Genomic DNA, 22,677 nt, shown 5'->3' on the forward strand with positions numbered 1-22,677 from the left:
AATAGAAGGATGCCAGTCCTAATGACAGCGTAGCCACTGGTGCTCCCACAGAAGAGTCTGAGTGAGACTGCTTAGCCTGCCTTCCTGATCTTCTAATGTCACGCTGCAGTCTGAGAAAGGAAGGGAGATAGTGGTGTTGGCTGGCAATTCCTAGCTTCTTGGGGGGATCTACTGCACAAACTTCCAGACCTTAATGAATCCTATTTATTTTGTAGACAGCCCAAGAATGTTTATTGAATATTTGGCAGTTTATCCGTACTATATCTTGGGACACACAACTCATTTTGCCAGTATGGTGCTCAATCTGTTGTTGAAATAAAGAACCTAAAAACTAAGACCTCAGAAAGTTTCCCCTCTGGCGGAAAGAGACTTGTTAAAGCAATGGAACACTATCATGGAGGCAAAGAGTGACTGAAGCCCCTCTTCAGAGATGAGGAGGGATGGCATAAAAGTTTTTGCTGCTACGCAAAGACTGGGATAGTTTCAACTTTCTCTGAAAGTTAAAAGCAGCAATTGGACAATAGACAAGGAAAAAGATTCATAAATTCATATCTTACCCACCATAGCAACATTTCCTTGTCTTTTTTAATTAGAACAGATTTAAGAGAATTGTGATTTAACAAATTGTACACTTATTGCTAATTTTCATACTAGAATTATGGTGTTGACATGTTAATGTTTGTTAACTACTTTGGTTTACTACAGAGATGTTAATGATTAGAAAAAGGTTTGAGCTTGTCTGAGGAAAAAAATCAGACATAAGGACAACAAGTCGTTAGATTAGGTATGTTCATAAGGACAAATTTAAATTTTGATGCAGCTAAAAACTGTTAAAGACATCCTAGACCAATTTCAAAAGCCATCCCATCTTGGTCATTCTCCACTCTTTTATCAGGAGATGTTGTAGCCATAGGAACATGTGTATCCCAAAGCATTATCTGCTTGCATATGGTTATCCAGTTATCTGTGAACTCTCTCAATGGAAAGTTGGCTCAGAGGTGCACAGCACTTAGCTGTGCACCCTCCCTTAACTGTTTATTTACACATGTTGGTAGTCAATGATGGGTAAGATTTTTTTTCCCTTTAGGAAAGCTAAGACAAAACACACATGATGGAATAGATATACTGATAACAGGTAAGTCTGGAGAGTGGAAGAAGTCTTCCTAAGCCAGGCACAGTCATCTGTCCTGTAGCAGAACACATGGGCTTTACTGAATAAATTAAAGAGGGAGGAATATGTGGGGGTTTACAGAAGTAGATCCATTCTACCTTGACTAAGGGTCAGAGAGTTCAGGCCTATTCTGGTTCCTTCAAGGTTACTGACAGATTTAACCTAAGGTATGACTGCTAACAAAAATATTTTGACCTAGGGTGTGGTTATTTGGTGTTTGGAGTATTAAGATGGCAATCACTTTGTTTGTCCTTGTATCATGATAAAAAAAAAAAGTCTTTTGCTTTCTTCCCTGTTTTTGGATTGGAGTATTTAGATCATAAGAAATAAACACAGGTAAATTCAGTATTCCCTGGGTTGCCTGCCTAGTATTATCCTTTGTCTCTGTATTTCTTTTGTATCTCTGTTTATTCTGCCTAACATTTATAACCCACATGCCCCTCCTTGCAACGTATGAACCCATCAAGGCTGGACCCCGACAGCTGTCTCCTCAACATGTGGCTATGACAACTACATAAGAATGTAAATGTACTTAATGTCACAAAACAGTACACTTAAAATTATCTAAAAGGATAATTTTATATACATTTTACCACAATTTTTTGAAACATGAAAAAGTTTTGAGTTTCTTGTTTTAGTTTGTTTTGGTTTGGTTTGATTTGTTTTGTTTTGTTTGTTCCTGAAAGAGAAAGAACAAGGAGGAAAGAGACAAGAGGCATATGAAAAAGAGAAGTCAACACATGATGAATGCAACTCGAACATTGCACAGCATGAATGAAGTCCTGGGTTCTATCGCCAGCACTGTGGCAGAATATTATTTTAAGATGTGTTACATATGTATGCTGTGGAACACTTGTTTAATGATGCAAAACGTGTTACATTCTTTCATATTGCATTTGTTTAACTCTGTGAAGTTGTGTTACTTTGTCTATCTGAGACACTATATTGGTCTAAGAAAGAGCTGAATAGCCAATAGAAAGGTAGGAGAAAGAGTAGGCAGTTCTGGCAGGCAGAGAGAATAAACAGGAGGAGAAGTCTGAGGGGATGAAAGAGCAAGAAAAGAAGAGGCCAGCCACCCAGTAACACAGCCAGACAAACAGTAAGAAGTAAAGAAAATATATACAAAAATAGAGAGAGATAAAAATCCCAGAGGCAAAAAAATAAACAGAATCATTTAAGTTAAGAAAATTTGGCTAGAAATAAGCCAAGCTAAGGCTGAGTATTCTTAAGAAAGAAAAAGACTCCATGCAAGTATTTATTTGGTAGCTGGGTGGCAGGCCTCCCAAAAAAAGCCAAAAGAGTAAAGAATAAATAAAACAACCAACTACACAGCACCACATAGCCTGGGCTTGGTGCACACTTGTAATCCCAGAACTCACGAGGTGAGGTAGGAAGATCAGAAGTTCAAGGACATTTTCAGCTATATAGCCCAGGCTACAGGAGGTGCTCACGTAAACTAAAAGCAAGCAAACAAACAAAACCCAGGTAGCAAGATAAGGGAACAACACAGGGCCTACAGCAAGCAAGAAGGCAAGAAAGGGAGAGAGGAAGGTGAAAGGAACCCAGTGAGGCTTCGGAGCACCTGAGAGAGGAAGGAAATAAAAGGATGAATAAGTGAAAAGATGGGTATGAAAGAGAAAGAGCTGAATATCATGGGAGCATACAGACAGAGCAGTGGCCTGGGAGAGAGAGAACACAGTCTCACACTGAAACATGCCTCACAGGCAAACTAACCCATCACCACGTTGAATCTATCAGCGAAGCAAAGCTTCAACCATTTCACTCCAGCCACTACCCAGCAGCCCTCATTCCCTTTGGGAAAATAATTAAAGTGATGTAAGTCACGTATTATTCTGAAGATCATCATCTAGTACTTTCTCCCTTTAGTAAAATATAAGAGGAATTAATGCATCTAAAATAAAATTTTTGTGAGTAAACCCCAAATACTCCAAAACTTGATAAACAAAATTCTAAGTTGGTAACCCAAATAAAATGCTAATAAACTAAATTTAGCAAACTAATGCAAGAAATAAAACTAAATCTACGAAGATGCACATTAGTAGAATTCTATAGTAAATAAATTAAAGATACCCCCCCACCGCACCCACCAGAGACACAGCATAGAATTAGAGACAAAAGATGTTCTCACCCCATTCGTATGAAGCATGTCAATCCCGAAGTGTGCTAAGTGTTTGGCCAAATGAGGATCCAAAACAGGCCCCTCTTCTTGAAAAGAATAAACATCTGGAGGGCAAAGAGAAAACAGAACTCAGGTCTGTACATGACGTCCATGCAACACTACAGCAGGGCTGGGTGTACCGAAGAGCAGACCACAAGAAATAGACATAATACATACACATATCTTACAAACACAATCATTTCCTGAGAAGTCTCAGAGACTTAAGGAAAAAAGCAAAGTTGAGGTAAAAAAAAAAAAAACATCTGAAGGTAAGATAACATAAAATGAGATGAATATGAATACCTCACCTTTGGTCTTTGTAACTAATACCCATAAGGGCATAATTCTAAGGTTGGGAAGCAGAGAGAAAGGGGGTGGGGGAGAGAGTGACAGCCATCTGCCAGGGCAGAAGATCCATGGAGTAGACGGGGTATAAAGGCCCCGAGGTGCAGCTGGAGGGTGAGAAATGGTCATACACTCTATGTTTTGGACCCTGTGCCTCTGCTCCTCTGCCATAGTAGTGTCTGTTATCTCCAGAACTAGGGAGAGATGGAAGCAAGAATGCAGGCCATGCAGCTTCCCAAGACGCACTCACCCAGCAGCCCACATGTTCACCCTGTGACTCACACCAGAACTGAGGTGGGCAACATGATCAACCCATCACCTCTGACACTACCGAAGTGAAGGACGTGTTCACTCATGGTGTGTGCTCCAGACCAAAGAGATGCGCTCACTCTGAGGCCACACTGGACCTGGGAATGGGCACCTGCTGATCCAAAGGTCCCACGCCTGTACTGAGGAGGCACGTGACTGAGGAAGTCTCAAATACTATTTCCCTGTGGCACCCTGGTACTGGAAGGCAGTGTCTGGCCTCGGGATATTAATATCCCATTATGTCAATTAACATAATTAACATTAACATAATGCTTTGGGTGAAGCCACATTAAATGCACAGGCCCTGGGTCAGGAGTCTGGGAATGAAGACTCTGGGCCCCACCCCAGACTTACCCAGCCAGATTTCATGTTATCAATAAGAGCCCAGAGACACAAAGTTTCAGAAGTAGTGTAGAGCCCTATGTGTCCTGAGAGAACGATGCAAGGAAGGAGAGAGATGACCATTTCCTGTTTCTCATGGAGAGCCTAAAGAAGGCTAAAGAATTTTGCCCTCACACGTCACATGTGCCTAGTATCTCCCTCCTGTCCCACCCCTCTTCTATCTCAGTATATTCAAGGTATCTCAGGATATGGATGGTGAAATGTAATCCAGGCACATTTTAGGAACAAAGATCACAAACCACAGTGTCTTTCCTCCTAAATTTGGAAAATATAACATTATAAGAAAAGATAGATACAAAGACATCATTCTTTAACACAGTCTCTCCCATACTGCTGAAGGAGTTTCTATTCCTTGGGACACTGTGGCGGATCGACAGAGGGCGACTATGTAGACGCCATGATGCTGGGGTGATCCTCTGACCCCTATCAGGATAAGTGCCAGCAAAGGAAGTTGGCTTTCCTGCCACAGACAGACTGGTTGTTGTAGAGATTTCTCTCCTACACTTTATATTGTGGTAGCAGCCTTCACTGGAGCCTGCTTTACTATCATCCAAGTGTTCCCAAAAGCAAAACCAAACAGTGAAATCGCCAACCCAATGAAGGCAGTTTCCAGAGACGAGGAGCCTATGGATCCTGAGATGCAACAGAGACTGCCTCTGTATGGAAGGCAAAAGGTTCACCTAGGAAGACTTGATCACAAAGACGGAAGTAGAGGGAGAGTGTTAAAGACCCACGAAGGAAGCGAAGGGTTCTAGAAAAGAGGTAAAAACAACAAGTTTCCAAAAGGCTAAAGTTTTTAAATGCTTTCTGAACTAACAATTTAAAGCAAACATTAATATTTTTAATCAGTGAGTGAGAAGAGATAGAGAAATACCAAACACTTGCAGAATGTGAGAATGAGCCCTACGGAACCCCTGCTCTGCTCTCTTCGATGGCAAAACATTTTGAAGGCTTAAGTCATAGCTATCAGAAGATAAAGACACTCCTCGATTTACTCCCCAGTGGCAATGCCTGGGACCCTGAAATAAGCGGAAATCACACTGCCCCCAACTGTTCTTCACCTACTAAGTTTTCTCACATTAAGAAAATATCATTTCCTACCTTAGGTGACCAAATGTACAAAGATGCCACACAATTTGGTCAAATACAATAGTCATTTCTTATGCCAATAACAAAAACAATTTAGGGAGCCCAATAGCAGAAGCTGAAAGTGAACTGGCCTCCCCCGTGGCCATGACAAAGAGTTACACAAGTGGTACACAGTGTGTTCAGATGTGGGTGCGGCCTTCTGTGTTTTCACAGGCACACTCACGTTATCTCCCAGCTCCGCCAGCAAAACTGTCTTGGAACGATCAAGAACTATCACAGCATATAAGTATAGCTGATCAGGCTGTTTCCACACACCTGCTGTGGCCTAGAACTTGATCCAGAAGCCATAGGGATAAAATCCAGGGAGAAGCTCCTGGGACAGTCGAGACAGCACCCAGTATCAGCTGGCTGGTGACTCCCCGGGTTCCAGTTCAATGGGCCAGAGGTTTCAACCCACTCAAAAGACAAAGGAGCAGGCTACAGTAGGATTGCCCCGTGAGAGTGAAGGAGCAGGCTACAGTAGGAATGCCCCGTGAGAGTGAAGGAGCAGGCTACAGTAGGAATGCCCCATGAGAGTGAAGGAGCAGGCTAGCCGCAGAAATGGACACTGGGACTGAGGTGTGAAGCAAGAAAGGGATTTGTAAGAAATAACCAAAATAATATTCACGTGTCATCTGAATAGAAAGATTTATTTGACTTTTTCTTTCTATTTTCTCATATTGATTGTAGTACTTTAATTGAAAAATACACACATGGGCTGGAGGTGTCTCTCAGTTGGTAGCATGCTTGCCCAGCCTGCACAAAGTATTAAGTTCGTTCCCCAGCACTGCATAAACCAGGCCTAGCGACACATACCTATAATCACAGCATTTGGGGGGAGGCAGTAGAAAGGGGCATCAAAAATTCAAAGTCATCTTTAGCTACGTAGGTTACGTGAGACTCTGTTTTGTTTTGATTTTAAGTTTATAAGCAATTTCCACAACTTAAAACAATTATCCTATGTAGTATGTTCTTAGGATTCATAGACCTCTTGTCAAACTTGTTCAGCCACATTGATTAACTCACTCATTCATTACAGTCAACAAGCACACTTGAGTACAAAATACTCACAGATATGAAGGTACAATGCTGGGAAGATAAGCAGGGCCCCTGCTCTTGTGAATTTAAAGTCTAGTATCCCAAACAGTCTCGGAAGTAAGGCTAGACGGTGGAGAAGGACCACAGACACCATCTTTGAGAAGGTCCATGTGTGTGGCCCATGCTCTTAACCTTAAGGAAGCTCTCATGCTTCTCAGGAAGGAACAACCAGGGAGTTGGGCACCCAGCTTGAGAAAAACGCAGAGATGCTGTCAGCCACCAGGCTGGTCCACAGAGTCATGCCTCTCACCAAGAGCTACCTGTGTCCACAGGCCACCTACCATCCGCAGGAAAGAGAAAGGAGACACAGTGCTAGCAACTGTACTAGAAAAATAAACACAGAATGAATGCGCCCGCAGCGCACGGCCATCCCCGGGACATTGCAAAGCCTACACTGCAGTCAGAATAGGAGGCCTGCTGAGACTAAGACATCAATCCATACAAATAAGGAACATCATTCCTCGATTTTGTTCAGTGCACAAATCCTTACCAAGCGACTACTATGCCCAGGGAGCTATAGAAGAGGGTGGAATTAGAGGTCACAAAGACGGTGTCCAGGCTCATTGTCCCCGGGTACCTCCACTAACCTAACTGCCACAAGGTTCGGTAAAGGCTCCACTGGGAAACAGCACGAGATGCTGCCAGCTCACGAGAAGAGGACAAGCCAGGCTAAAGATGATAAGAAGTAATCAAAGCCTTGATTCCAACTCTGCAGGCTGTGAGAAACAGAAGGGAGCTTATGTTCACGTCAGGGATGAAAAATGCCAGAGAGGAAAGGCCAAAGCGAGGAGCCATGCAGCTGGCACACCCAGGGGGATGAACCAGTTCGCAGCTGCCTTGGGCATCTGGACCATCTGTGTGAAGTCATCCCGGCACAGAAGTGCCAGGTAAACAAGCTACGTGCGTGAGGAGACTGAAACAACCCTCTCCCACCTTCAGGTCATCTTACTCCCTTCCGAAGAACTCTCCTGGCTCGGCTAGAGGGAGTCTCCTCCCACACAGGAGAGCTTGGTTTGTCTGTGTGGTAATCTAGTTCTTGTTTTGTTTGTATTGTACCCATGGGGACCCAGAGAGGAACCGGATACGGGGTCCATTTTTATGAAATGTGCCATCCTTTTTGGCCTAGCCTAGCGGGTCAGGGCTTCTTGGGAAAACAAAGTTCTAAGTAGAGGCCTCAAGAAGGAAGAGGGTCTCATTGAGCAGGTACAGCGTCACAGGGAAAGGAACCAGGGTGGGCGGGCCAGGATACCGCTGGATATTTGAGTGCACAACCTTAGATTCCATGTCCCCCAAGCAATCTTCTAAATATAATCCAGCTCCCACAGGGAAAGAATGTACTGGTTGAGTTGACATAAACAGCCCACAGATTTGCAGTAGTGGTTCTCATTATGACCTAAAAGAACCAGATGTCCTGACTTTGAGACTTAGTCTTCTTTACAAACTAGCTCGAGGGACCTATTGAGTGGAGAAAACCATTTTTCGGTAGCCCCGCCCCCAGCAGAACTACCTGCCCCACAGTGTATCCCATACCCCATATAGGAAGCACCCTGTCCTCCATGCTACAACATCCTAAAGGCTCAATACTAAACCCTGAAGGAAACTTACATTGCTAGGAATTCATTTGGCTTGTAAAGCAGTAGAAAGTTGCAGCTAACCGTCTATATAAAAAGATGTAAGAGGAAATCACCTATTAAAAAGATGTAAGGAAACAAGCATTGCTCTAACCCACAAACAGGAAATAAATGTGAGACTGAACAGGGACTTTATGGAAACCAACGCCATACAGCAGTGGTTCTCAAACTTCCCGATGCTGTGACCTTTTAATACAGTTCCTCATATTGTGCTGACCCCCAAGCATAAAATTATTTCACTGCTACTTCACAACTGCAATTTTGATACTGTTATGAATTATGCAATGTAATATCTGTTTTCTGATGGTCTTCATTGACCCCTGTAAAAGGATTTTTCAGGCCCCCAAGGAGCTTGCAGCCCGCAGGTTGAGAACTGCTGCCATACAACCAACACAAGAAATCAAGGCCGATCCTTTTCCCAAAGTGTGAACTCAGAAAGTCTCACATACAGCATACAAGCACCTTGCTGCACTACCCAGGTTTAGACGCTACATGAAAGATTTAAGAGCATGTATTCCAGTGACCCCAGCTGTCCTGTAAGACCAGCCCTCAAAGTTCTCTAGTCCTTCACCTTAACAATAGCTACAACAGATAAAAATAGAAGGAGTTCATAATACCTAATAAAAATACCTACACATGTACTGACAGAGAAGGTCCCTGGGTGCTATACACGGGAGTCTATTTCTGTAATTGTAGACTTAAGAGAATCACAAGTTCAGGACTTCCTGGTTTACAGAGTGAGTTTATGACCAGCCTGGGCTATATTACATCAAGTAATATATGATACATAATGTAATATGATATCATAATGTAATATGGTAAATATTACATTATGTATCATAAAGAAAAAAAGATAGTCAAAAATTTTTCAGAAAAAAAACACCACAAATAGCCAAGAATATAATGAAAAGTTACGTGTGTGATATATGCCTATAATGCCAACACTCAAATTTAGAGGCAGGATCATCAGGAGTTCAAGGTTAGTAAGAATAACATGAGACCTTACCTCAAAAAAAAAAAATCAGATGAAGAATATAATGAAAACTGTTCGACCTCAATAGAAAAGCAAATTCAAGTAAAATGGCAGATCAGTGAAGGTTTTAACAGCACCCAAAAGTTGTGGGAGATTTGTACACTGTGTGAAAATGTATTGCTATGATTGGTGTAACAAAATAATGAATGGCCAATAGCTAGGAGGAGGTTAGGCGGGACTTCCGAGGACAGAGAGGACTCTGGGAAGAAGAAAGTCAGAGACGCGAGGAGACATGAAGGAAGCAGGATGGGCAGTACACGACAGAACACAGATTAATAGAAACTGGTTAATTCGAGTTATAAGAGCTAGTTAAAAACAAGTCTAAACTAAGGCCAAGCTTTTATAATTATTGTCTCCTTGTCATGATTTGGGAGCTGGCTGGTGGGACAGAAAAAGACACATACACACATCGCATCTGGACACATGAACACACACACTAATAAACGTAAAGATACACAGGAAAAAGAATTAACCTGTGTTATTTATGACAGACCCACTTAAATAGAAGCTATTTAAATACTTGTTTACTTAATATGCTTAATATTTTGTATAGAATCCAAAGATGAATGAGGCATAAACTATTAGTGTCGGAGTTCTGCTTTACACTGGACCGTGGAGGAATTAGGGTCACTCCAGGGTGGATTTTGACTTAGCAGAGCAGCAGGGAGCCAGTTTCGGGTGACCTGACTGCCTGTTGCTTCACAAAGGGCCTTTTCTGTTGTTGTACAATTTACACCTTAGCAAGTCAATTTCTGGACACCAAAACCTCTAACCTGGAGTCGCTTGAAGGAACCAAAGGCCCAAGCAAGTCTCAGTCACAAGAACTCTCGGTTTTCCAAGTCCTCTCATAGCTAAGTTTTGCAAACGCCTTGAACCCTTCCGGAAGAACTCAGATGAGATTCAGACACCTCAAACAAACGGTATCCGTAATAAAGGTAACATCACAAGGGGCAGTTGAAAGCCTAGGTGCTAACACTCCGGAATCCAAGCCAGATGCGATGCTCTGTGGGATCTCCGCTACATATGAGAATTGTAAATCCCCACACTTGTAGATTGGAGAAGCTGGTACTGTGTTAGCCCCCTTGGTCAATACTGTGACAAAAGTGGCTTAAGGAAAAAAAGGTTTAACTCACAATTTGAGGGGACTGTTCCATTCGGGTGAGAGCGTCATGGAGGCAGGACTGTGAGGCAGCTGGTCACGTGGCATCCACAGTCAGGAAGCAGACAGGATTGAACACTGCTGCTCAACCTCTTTCTCCCTGTTCTGTACTTTGGAACCCATAGGGTGGTCCCATTTAGGGTCAGTCTTTCCAGTAAATTAAACCCTTCACAAACATGTCATAGGTGATTTGAGGGCCTGTCAAACTGATGAGAGAAACCATCACAGTCAGGCTGTCTTGAGAACTGGGTTTCTTATGCACTGCTCTGTGCTGACTAGTTTTTTGTCAACTTGATGCAAGCTAGAGTCCTCAGAGAGAAAGAAACCTCAATTGGGAAAAATGCCTGCATAAGATCAGGCTGTAGTCAAGTCTTTAGGGCATTTCCACAATTAGTGATTGATGCGAAAGAACCCATCCCCTCCTGGGTGGTGCCATCCCTGGGCTGGTGGTCCTGGGTTCAATTAGAAAGTAGGTTAAGTAAGCCATGAGAAGCGAGCCAGTAAGCAGCATCCCTCCATGGCCTCTGCATCAGCTCCTGCTTCCGGGTTCCTGAACTGTTTTGAGTTCCTGTCCTGACTTCCTTCAGTGAAGAACAACATGCTTTTGGTCATGGTGTTTCACCGCAGTCCTAAGACATGGCTCTACAAAACACTGCCCGAGATGGCACAGAAACATAGGAAAGTCTAAACTGCAGCGTTCTCTTCTTGTAGTAATTGCTTTTTAGTAATGGTAAAAATATCATGACCAAGACAACCTATAGAAGGAAGAGTTTATTTGGATTTATGGTTCCAGAGGGCTAATCTATAATGGTGGGGAGGCGTGGCAACAGGTGTGCAGACCAGAAAACTGAGACATCACACCTCAGTCTCACAGAGGAAGCTAAAGAGTGACCTGCAAGGCTATATAAACTCTTAAAGCCTACCACCAATGACAGACTTCCTCTTGCAAGACTTTATGTTCTAAAAGTTCCATAACCTCCCCCAAAACAGTGCAAGCAACAGGGATCCAAGTGTTTCCATTCATGATCCTACGGGAGATATTTCTCATTCAGTCCTCATGAATTCCTGCACTGCAAACCTTTCTGTAACCCCGAAAGGACACAGAAAAGGCTTTCTGCATCAGGTACCCCCATTACTGGGTACTCATTACCCATCAAGCAGTCTTGTTAGTGTTGGCCATCACCTGTCAATATCCTTGCAGTGCTGAACTCCAGCACAGAGCCTGAATTCCTCTTTAAATCCCAGAACACTCAGAATGAGACTTGGTTTACAGAGCATTCTCTTGGCTGAAAATGTTTCGTACCTGCAACTTACACCTTTGCAATCACTTTTCTTTAATGACTTCAAATAATTTCCTGATGAGAATGGCAAGTCTGAGGCCAGTCTCAGCTACATAGTGAGTCTGCAGGCATCCAGATATACAGTGGGACTATCGCAAAAAAGCCAATAATAATAATAATAATTCCATGAAATCTAAAAGCAGGAATATTCTTCAAAGTGTGAAACCAAAGAATCCTAACAAGACCTAACTGCTAGCTCTCAACCATAAAATGAGTGGAAACTAAGCCAGCTCATAGGAAAGCAATGGTGAGACCTGAACACCAGCTCTTGAATAGGAAGACTTTGACCAATAAACTCTAAGGCAGGCTAACCTCATCACAGGTCATCACAAAGAGGAAAGAGAGAAGATGGGCGTCTTTAGTCTTCTACTGCCATCATCACAACTTATAGCAGAGAAGGAACAGACACCAAAGCTGAAGAGATGGAGACACTAGGGTTGGGTGGTGCTCTAGAGATGTGAGATCAAAAACTGTTTCCATGACAACAAGATGGCAGGTCCTCATGACCACTGCTCAGTGTTGTGTCTTGACCTAGTATTACTTCCCTTTTCCATCGCAAAATGGTGGGAGGAATGAATGAGGTGCACAGATGTGGTCCAAAGCTATCCATTTAGAGAAGACGACTTGGGAGCAGAGAGAAAGCACGGCTGGTTGTGCATGCAGGAAGCTGAACCCTCTGAAGATATGAGAATCATCATTGCTGGGGCTCATAGTACAGGAAATTTTGCTTGTTTGTTTTATTTTCACATTTCTACCTATCTACAATCTACCTACCTATATATCATCTATCTATATCTATTGTGTGTGTGTGTGTGTGTACACATGCATTCATGCACATACGCACACACACTTGCAGGTACACACTCTTGCACGGCACAGAAAATATATGGAGATCAGCGAACATGTGAGAGTTGTCTCTCCTTCTACCATGTGAGTCCCAAGAATCAAACTGTTCTGTAATCAAGCTGTCAGGCTTGGAAGCAGCATCTTTACCACTGAGCCAGATACCTCTCCAAGCCCACTGGTTTCTCATAATGTCATTTTTCCCTAAATGGTATTAATAATGTCCACAATGAATTCTAGGGTTGCCTCCTGCCATCTTAATAGAGGAATCACTATGCACATTCTCTTCCTAGATCTATTTCCTGCTTGGGTACCTTGGCCATGAGATAAACAACAGTGCTAATGTTACTCACACCTTCCTGCGTGTCACTGGGCTAAATGCTTTAAGCTCATGAATAAACACAAGAGAAGCTCCATCAATGTCCCCAAGATGAGGAATCTCAAGTGCTCACACCACAGTTAATAAGAGGCAAAACCCGGGTCTCAGGCCTGGGCTGATTAATGTGAGACACCAGTCAAAGTCACACTCACCTGCCCCATCAGGTGTGATGGTGCCCAGCTTCACAGCCAGAGGATAGCCCATGTCTCTGAAATGTTCCAGTGCGTGGCCATTGCCCCCTGCGCTGTCGAAAAACCACTTCCCACACAGAACAGAGCCATCGGTCAGATTCAGCCAGAGGTTTTCCCGCAGGTCGCATCGGGCACACTTCCAGCCGCTGGAAAGTCACGAGAGAATAGTCAGAAGCTAGCACATCAGGAAAACATTGATGTGCTAAAAATGAACAGCGCCTCCTACTGGCAGCACTTCCCTGGGTTCTCACCCCAGGATATTACTGCTCTCCATCCAGAGCAAGGGACCATCCATCCAGCTCCTTGCCTGCCTCCCAGACTCAGCCAGAGACTATCAGCACCTCCAGCATGGCTCTTTAAAAAACTGGCAAAGGCAAGAAAGAGACCATGTCCTCCAAACTGCCACTTGCAGAAAATGGCTCCTGAAGAGGGTACAAACATGGAAGATCCCACGTGCAAAACATTTCCAAAGCATTACCCATATATGGTAAAATTGATGTGGGTTAAAACTATGCAAAAGTCCAATTTGGGCCTATCCCAGGAAGACGAATGCATTACAGGCACAGTCCTCTGTGTGGTATTAGGAAGCCAGCATAGTTTGGGAGCGAACATAATGTACCTGTGAAACAGCTGTCTGGGTATTTACGTCTGGTGTTGTAGGTTATTGGTATAGTCAGCTCTGGCCAAATAAACCTCTTTGCAGTGGGCAACAGGGACTACAGAGACTGAAAACCAGCCCACATGCTGAAAACAAGAGACTGTTGGATGCTCAACCATACCTGGGACTTCTACATCACCTCCTCTAGGCTCAGAAACTGCAGAATGATGAGAGGTGCAGTGCTGTGGGACACGGTCCACTGGGCATGACACCGGCAACGCACTTTTGAAGTCACAGTGGCTGTGACAAGATTGGGCCCGTTCCCGCATTCAGTAGGAAGGTGCTCATGAAGCCTGCCCCTCCCTGAGAACTTATAAGCAATTAATGGTTGCTCAGGAAGGAAACCCATTTTCTTCAGTGGCGTACTCATTGGTGAGGTTCCCTCGCTCCCATAAATAACCCTTCACCTCCTTGCTTAAACTCATGGAGTCCCAAAAGAGAAGGCAGTAAAGCAGAAGGAGCTGGTCTAGAAGAGGAGGGGATCCGCAGGAATGATGGCAGGGTGGGAGAGGCTTACAGGAGTGAACGTGAGCAAACCAGTTACACATATGTGTTACGCACATGTATGAAGACATCGTAACCATGTAGCTAGTCTTTATGTCAACTGACACAGTTGTTTTGGAAGACAGAATTTTAAAAATTCAATTAAAAAAATGCCTTCATAAGATTGGTCTGCGGGCAAACATGGAAGGTGTTTTCTTGATTGATGATTGGTGCGGGAGGGCCTAACTCACTGTGGGTGGTACTCCTGGTCCTGGAGTGTATAAGAAAGGAGGCTGGGCAAGACTTGAGAAGCAAGCCAGGAAGCAGCATCCCCTATAGTCTCTGCTCCCTTCCTGCATCCAGGTTCCAGCCTTGCTTGGGTTCCTGCCCTGACTTTCCTCATTGAACTGTAACCTGGAAGATAGCTGAAATAAACCCTTTCCTCCACAAGTCGTTTTTGGACACAGTGTTTTACCACAGAAAAAGAACTAACTAAAACCACAATAAAACCTTATTATGTATAAAAATTAAACATTACTAAAATAAACATTGAATTATTATTGATTATCAATAAAATAAACATTATTATGTCTAGTTAATATACCTTGATAGGACTTTTTAAAAGAATATAGCTGAAGAGAAAGTTTTGGGTTCATTGAGTGTACTTTTTATTTTTAAGTTTTCTTTACTTTTATTATGTTATGTGCACAGGTGTTTTGCCCACATGTATGCAAGTGCACGGTATATGTGCCCGGTGCCAGTGGAGGACAGAAGAGGGCACAGGATCCCCTAGATCTGGAGTTACAGACAGTTTTAAGCTTCCATGTGGGTTCTGGAAACCAAACCTGGGCCCTCTGCAAGAGCAGCAAGTGCTCTTAACCACTGAGCCAGCTCTTCAGCAGCCATTGGGGCACACTTTCAAAGGGAACATTATAGCTCAGGACCCCTCTTCTCTCTCCTTTCATCCAAGCATTATAGCTCAGGGCCCCTCTTCTCTCTCCTTCACCCCACCGTGAGCTAAACACCCCGGACCACCACAGGTTCCCCACGGTATCTGTATCATCACTGACTAAAAGCAACCACAAGCGATGCCATGAGCCAGCTAACCATAAGTGATGCCTCCAAAACCACGAGCGAAGACCAATGCTCCTCCATTAACGGCTGATCTAGCTCAGGTGTCTGCTATAAAAGATGACTGACATACCCATTCCAATTCCAAATTAAGAAAGTAAGTGACACAAACTGAATGCTAAATGTCAGTTATGGATCACATAGCTAGCAGAAAGTGCCATCTAATTCTAGAAAATTCTGCTTAGGGTTAGTGTCACAGTCCTTCTTTCTACAGAGGGAGAAAATGAGGCCCAGAAGTGATGTGCCTTCTCCAAAACTAAAACAGACAGCAGTGTGGTCACAGGTCACTGAAACTGGACGCATTCCTAAGCACCATCTGCTCTTTCCCTCTGAGATCTGCCTTCAGGGATGTTACTGCATCCCAAAGAGCATTTGACCTACTGGAGACAACATAGCATTGTTTCAAGTCAGATCCCCTGGTATGAACTCAGACACATAGATCTGAATGTGTGCAGCTGATCCCAGTAGAATGGGGAAGAAAAACAAGAAAAGGGAGAAGCCAGCACAAGATTTGTCACCAAGTGACTACCACAGAGGCTTTGGAACCCAGGTCTGATGAGAAACTGCAGGGGCTAAGTCTTCCCAAAAACAGCAGGAGGCTGAGTGATCCACCCCTCTACTGCCAGCATTAGGTCCCAGAGGACAATGGCTTCAACTGGCATGTCCGACCACCCCACACACTGCGGAGGTGGTGTTGCCAAGCGCAAGGTCCCTGTGCAGAGCCCCACGTGTGTGCAAACACCAGGTTCACTGCAGGACAGGGCCTGGGCTTAGGCTTAGGCCTGAGAGCTCGGCACCGGCTGCAAAGGTCCAGGCCTGTCCAGAAAGAAGTTTTTTATCTATGTTGTGTTTTTTTTTCTTTCTTTTGTAAACTGATTTTTAAAGTTAGCATACAAAATGGTGGGTCTCATTAGGACATTCCATGCATATGGGTCGTCATAGCTAGCTCTAACAAGTCTTCCTCCACAGCCCCCATGCCCACACTTCTCCCCCTCTGTCTTCATACCATGTATGTTCCAGTGTCCTCTTTTACTCCGTCACTTAAGACCTCTTCCTGCCATCATGATCCCCTCTCAAGTTTCATGATCTGTACATACACAACATATATGTGCATATGTGTATATGTGTGTAAACACTTAAATAGCTTTAAATCTAAGTACAAATATGAGAGAAAACGGATTTTGTCTTTCGGAGCCTGACTTGTTTCTATTAACAATTTTTGGTTTTTACTGGACTTGTTTTAAAAGGCATCTGCTAAGAAAATATAATACTGCTAATTCAGAGAAAACGTAGAAAATCAGATGTTGCCTTGACTAATTTGGGGGGCTAAAGTTCCATTTTGCTGGCAGACTCTCACCTGGGAGGAACCCTGACCCCGTTGTCCAGCTGGGCGAGGTTGTTGGCGTACTTCGATACCGGCAGTTCATTTTCCCACGTGTCGGGGTCCTGCTTCCTGTACGGCGACTTCGAGCTGAGCACTGCATCACAAGCGATCGTTACCTAGGAGACAAAGCCAGGTACAACACTGAAAGCTCAGCTTCCAGAAGCGGACACGGAAGCTTATTTAGAAATGCAGCAGCCTCACTGAGGGAATTCAGTCACCACAGTCAGGTCCGGTCCCCCAGTCCACCTAGGTCTGACCCAGGCATGAGCTCGGAGTACTGCCAATGACATGAGAACACGGGAGAAAATTCCACTCACCAGCTCAAGCTTAGCATTCACACGGAATAATCCCTACCACTTAGCAAGTGGGGTGGAAAGGGTGAGGGAGCAAGTTATGAGCAGGAATGCCCAGAATCTGCCCGAGGGCTGTGCTTCCTCCTAACATACCAAGATATCCAATATCCTCAACTCACGTGGCGAGGGGTCAAGGGCACTTGAATGGAATGCACACAGCCCAGCCCTTCTTAGTCTGACACAGACGTGAGGCTGGCAGAGGACATGCCTGGGTGTCTCTGTGCGAGATGGGCACACTCACAAGCAGATGTGTGGCGCCTGCTGGGTGCCCTCTGCTTTCTCTCAACACGCGTGTCTAAGGCTGCAAGCTAATCCCTAGCTCCTGTAAGACATAAATTCTGCTGAAGAGTCACAGTACAGACACTCTGAAAACAGTCCAGCCGTTCTTCCAATGATCAAACAGTGGCCGCAGGACCCAGCAGATTAACAGCTAGAGATACATCCAAGGGACAGGAAAATGTAGTTACAAGAGGACAGAGGAAGACAGAGCTGTAACCACATTTTAGTTACAAAATGAAAGCCGCCCAAACGCCTAGCAATGATAAATAGAATGAAAAACCAAAATGAAATTTTATTTGGAAATAAAAAGAAACAGGACTCCAATATATGATGCAGTGTGAATAAATCTGGAAAATGTATGCAGAGTGAAAAAAAAAGCCAATCACATTCTTTGGGGCCTCAGAAAGCTTCGTCCTATGAGCACAGGCATGCATGATAGTTAGACCTTCAATATGAGCACCCCTACTCATCCGTCATGTATACACCCTACAGTGAGCTGTGCTGTCAATCATCACAGTGCATCTCCCACCGCCGGGCAGAGTCCGTGCCTGGACCTGACAGCCTTAGCATTGCATCCCAGCAGCCAGTATCCTCAAGGCAGCTTCCCATCCCCAGCAGCAGCTGCCTGGATCATGCTCCACCCTGCTAGGCACTTCCTCCACACACCACACACACATCAACTGACATTCAAAAGTCAGATAAAACTTCTTTTCTTTGAATTTCTTTTCAGGCGACAGTCAACAAAATTTCCTCAGGCCCCTGGGGCTGCCATAAAACTCTGGCCTAGGTCTTCTGAAATCATCCTTTTCATGGGCCGTGGCTGAGGTCAGGCTGATAATCCCATACCTACACCGAGTTCGTTCCCCTTGAGTTGGTGCTGGATTGAAGTGAGGAGACCTGGACTCCACCTCTGCTCTCAGAGGCCTCAAATCCAGTGCTTCCCTAGAATTGGCTCAAACCAGTCCCTGAGAATTGATTGTTGAATTTAAGAAATTCAGCATCGTCCCTGTATTTGTCACAGTGCTGGTCACAATAGGCAAGAAAGAGGACACACTCAATGCAATCAACTGCTGGCTGGGAAGATGGCATGATGCCTATGCACCACGGAACGCTGTGTATCTAGGACAGTGAGTGAGATCCTACCATTTGCAACAGCACAGATAAAACTTAAGACCATTATGTTGAGTGAAATCAGCCCAGCACAGAAAGACGGGTACCACGTGTTCTCACTCACACGTGGAACATTACAAAGTTAGTCCCATTAAGTTTAGTAGTCTGGTGGGTGCCTCGAGCTTGGGAGGGGATCGAGCCAGAGAGATGCAGGTTGGCTATGTAAGGGAAGGGAATTGTGGGTACTCAAACACAGCGCATTTTCACACATCACAAAGGATTCTGAACAGAACAAAAGGCCATTGCACAGTGTAATCAGCACTCCGTCAGCGAGCCACACCCCAGCCCTAAGATTATGGTTTTATATATCAAGTAATTTGAATAAGAAAGGAAAAATTAAGAAATTTTGCTAGACACCTGCTAAACACAATAATTCTTAAAATTAACTACTTAACAATAATTACCCTTGAAAGGCCATGAATTCAAGCTCCGGTTCTTCCTCATTGGTTGACTGTTACTTTCAGTCACCTCTGTCTACGCTCCTGATGTTTTGACATCTGTGCTAGCTGAATGTGGCAAATTCCAAACAGTAGCCTTTCTTCCCAGCACACCCAGGGACCTCATTGTTGGGCTGGACTCAGCTATGACGGGGTCTACTATGGCAATCAGCAAGCTCAGGGAAGCCTGCTCCCCCCAGAGCTGTTGAGCAGGACAAACACCCCACTATCGGAGCTCCAGATGCCAGGCTCTGGGGTCTCCACTGTGAGCCTGTCCACTCAGAGGTCATCCACCTCTCTGATGGGACTTAGGGTAACTCAAAATGCTCTGTGGTGACACACCCAAGAGACCTTGATCACTGTTTTTAGACTAAGCATTTTCTTTATATTTAAAAGTTCAAAGGAAAATCCTCAAACACTACAAATGTAGCAAGTGCATGTAAAGAACTGACTAAGCTCACTTGGGTGGCTTTAGCTACACCCAAGTACGACTGGTAAGACTAGTACCAGGGTTGCAAACCCAGGCTTTCTTCTCAAGCGGCTCGATTTCAGAGTTCTTTTGTTTTCCATTTTTTAAACCATTTCTTAAAAAGACATTTTATTCAAATTTTCATTTTAGAGTATCCTCAAAAACTGTTATTAAATATTTTGATGGTTTGGTGGGGGTTTTTGTTTTATTTTGGTTTGGTTTTGTTGCTTGTTTGTTTGAGACAGAATCTTACTCTGCAGCGCTGAATTTCTAGCCATCATCCTGTTTCAGCTGCCCGGTGCTGGATTACAAGCATGACTCACTAAGCCTGGTTTGAGGCTCTTTCTTAATATTTACATTTTTCACATAAAAAACCTTCACATAATCACAATATGCTTCCTTGATTCCTTTCCCACGGCAAAAGCAGATTTACATTGAACTAGAGCAATAAATCTCTCCAGCGTTGGAGCTGGAGAGATGGCTCAGGGTTAAGGACTCCAATTCAATCCCCAGCACACAGATGGCAGCTCACAACTATTTAACTCCAGTTCCAGGGGATCTGACACCCTCATACATACATGAAGTCAAAACACCAATGCACATAAAATAAAAATAAAAGAGCTCTCAGCCTTAGAGACGCAAGCGTTGGTGCACTTCAGGTTAAGACCATTTTATCCACTAACATATTTTATTCCTGGTAACAGCCATATGAGTCAACACGGGAAATCCGAGAAAGCAACAGTAATTTCATTTCCACAAGCCTCACTGAGCACCTCATATGGAAAAGGATGCCTTACATTTAGTAAGTGGGAGGGCTGTGGCCGACAGATGCACAGCGCTCTGATTGCTATGGTCTTAAATTTAGCTATATGATAAATCAGAAGAAAATAGATTACGGTAGAAACCAAGTCCCTCTGAACATGGAAACTCTAAGCACAAACATCCCCTTTGGGCAGGAGCAACTGAGTAAATGGTTCTTGCTGGTTAGGGTCCGTCAGAAGGTTCTGGGACCCCCAGGCCTAGCTTTGGTTCTGGCGGAGTCTGAAGAGGGCGAACTGAACCAGCATATCTAAATTTAACCCACCTTGACCCGCTGCCCTCTGAGACCAGGCTATAGGAGACAGAGGTATCCGTGCGCAAGGTGGAAGAGAAGGGGAACAGAGTGTTGGAAGCCACACGGGAAGTGAGGGAGAAGCAAGAAGGACATGATGGGCCACAGCAGTCCTTTGACCTCTCTGAGGACTCTAGAATCAAATGCAATAGGCAGCTTCTCCATCCCGCCACCAGCCCAGCCCCCAGTTTCTCCAGGAAAAGCAAGACCTTTCCCTGAAACTGACTCCGAGAAGATGCAAGAAAAAGGAAGGGCGTGGGGGTAGGGTGAGCTCACTACCAAAAATCTGAAAGAGTCATCTTGGTTCTCCGCAAAGCTGAAGTGAGCGAGCGTGTCTTCCCCATGCTCCCCAGGCCAGAATGTAAGAGCAGTTAGTTCTTTTTATAACTGTGCTGCTGCCGCTGCCCCAGCAGGCAAACTCTTCCAGTCTTCAAACAAAATCTTACACGGAAAGGCAGCGTGAAAACCTGACAAACACACGGCCATCCCTCCAACCAACACAGTCCCTCTCCAGCTGTCCCAGCACCTCTGAGGTGCAGTCTTTGACAATCCCAGCAACAGACACAGGAGCCAGCCCGGCCTAGAAGAGCCCATCCCCATGGAAAACCCAACAGAGATGGGGGCTGGGCAGCAATAAGGAAAGGCCACTCTGTGAGACCTCAGAGAGAGATACTCCTGTTCACGTTGTTTTTATTTATTTATTTATTTATTTATTCTATATTGTTTTGTTTTGTTTTTTGAGACAGGTCTCATTATGAGGTCCTGAGTGGCCTTGAACTATTTAGCCCAGGCTAGCCTCAATCTCACAATTCTCCTGCCTCAGCATCCTTAGTGCTGGGATCACAATCATGTGCCCCCACACCCAGCTTTTGCTCCATTTTATCCTCTTCTTCTGAACCAGCCTTCCCCACCCCACCACACACACACACACACATACACAGAGGACATACAGCTATGTGCACACTCACACGCGCATTTGACACACAGCCAAGTGCACGCTCAAACACACACACCTGACATACAGCTACATGCACACTCACACAACTTGACACAGTCATGTGCACACTCGCACACACATACTTGACACACAGCCATGTGTACGCTCACTGACCAGGGCTGGCAACTCCTCGATGTTTGGAAGGGCTATTTCATAGTGGTCTGGGAATATAACAAGTTTGGCTTCGTCTTCATATTCATAATCGTCACTATTTAAATCATCATCCGAATCCAGATCTGAGGAGAGAATAAAAACAAAGAAAAGAAGTGAGGAAAGGGAGGCCCGAACCAGTGACACCTTCACAGGGAAGCCACAGGCTTAACACACAACGGACAGGATCCGACCCTGACAGAAAGGAGACACAGGCTCTGCCATCTTTCCTAAAAGGTGCATATTTGTTTATCAATGACTGGGTCACATCATAAAGCCTCACAGAATGGGCATACATTCTAAAAACCAAAAACGTATAGGCTTTAAAGAAATAGATGTTTCCGCTAAGAGTTTAGGGCCGTAATTTCACCAGAACAAAGGAAACAAATAGTGTATGTGCACATGCAAGCGTGTGTCTATCTGTCTGTCTGTCTCTCTGTCTGTGTGTGTGTGTGTGCACGCACACATGTGCACGCGCGTGCGAAGACCAAAGGTCAACCTCAGGTATCATTCCTTAGGAGCCATCCATCTTGTATTTTGAGAGAAGATTTCTCACTAGCATGAAGCTCACTGATTTCAGCGAGATCAGCTGACCAGTGGGCCCTAGAAATCTGCCTGTTTTGGCCTTCCCAGTGCCAATCCCAGGGATTACAAGCATCTATCACCACACCCATGGGGATGGTGGGGTCTGCAGGCCAATCCAGGTCCCTGGGCTTGCAAAGCAAGCCCTTTATTAACTGACCCATTTCCCCTGTCCAGAAGCACACTGAGAGTGGTGACGCTGGCTTTAATGCTGGTTCACACGTTTACTATAATTTTAAACAAGTCACAGACTCTAACCTTTGCA

General features: G+C 44.4%; 1 protein-coding gene across 2 annotated transcripts in view; it reads right to left on the reverse strand.

Annotated features, from left to right (window-relative positions):
• The window catches only part of Usp13 (ubiquitin specific peptidase 13), a 117,509-nt gene that overhangs the window by 58,384 nt on the left and 36,448 nt on the right, over positions 1–22,677 (reverse strand). For both annotated transcript variants that reach the window (XM_048429900.3, XM_048429899.3), the window contains exons 4-7: positions 21,795–21,916; positions 16,838–16,980; positions 13,170–13,354; positions 3,321–3,415 (exon numbers count right to left, since the gene is read on the reverse strand). In XM_048429900.3, the coding sequence (XP_048285857.1) occupies positions 3,321–3,415; positions 13,170–13,354; positions 16,838–16,980; positions 21,795–21,916 (545 nt within the window). The remainder of the gene's footprint in view (positions 1–3,320; positions 3,416–13,169; positions 13,355–16,837; positions 16,981–21,794; positions 21,917–22,677) is intronic.

Source organism: Myodes glareolus, chromosome 20 (assembly GCF_982192425.1).
Source record: "Myodes glareolus chromosome 20, mMyoGla1.1, whole genome shotgun sequence".
Classification (NCBI taxonomy): Eukaryota; Metazoa; Chordata; class Mammalia; order Rodentia; family Cricetidae; genus Myodes; species Myodes glareolus.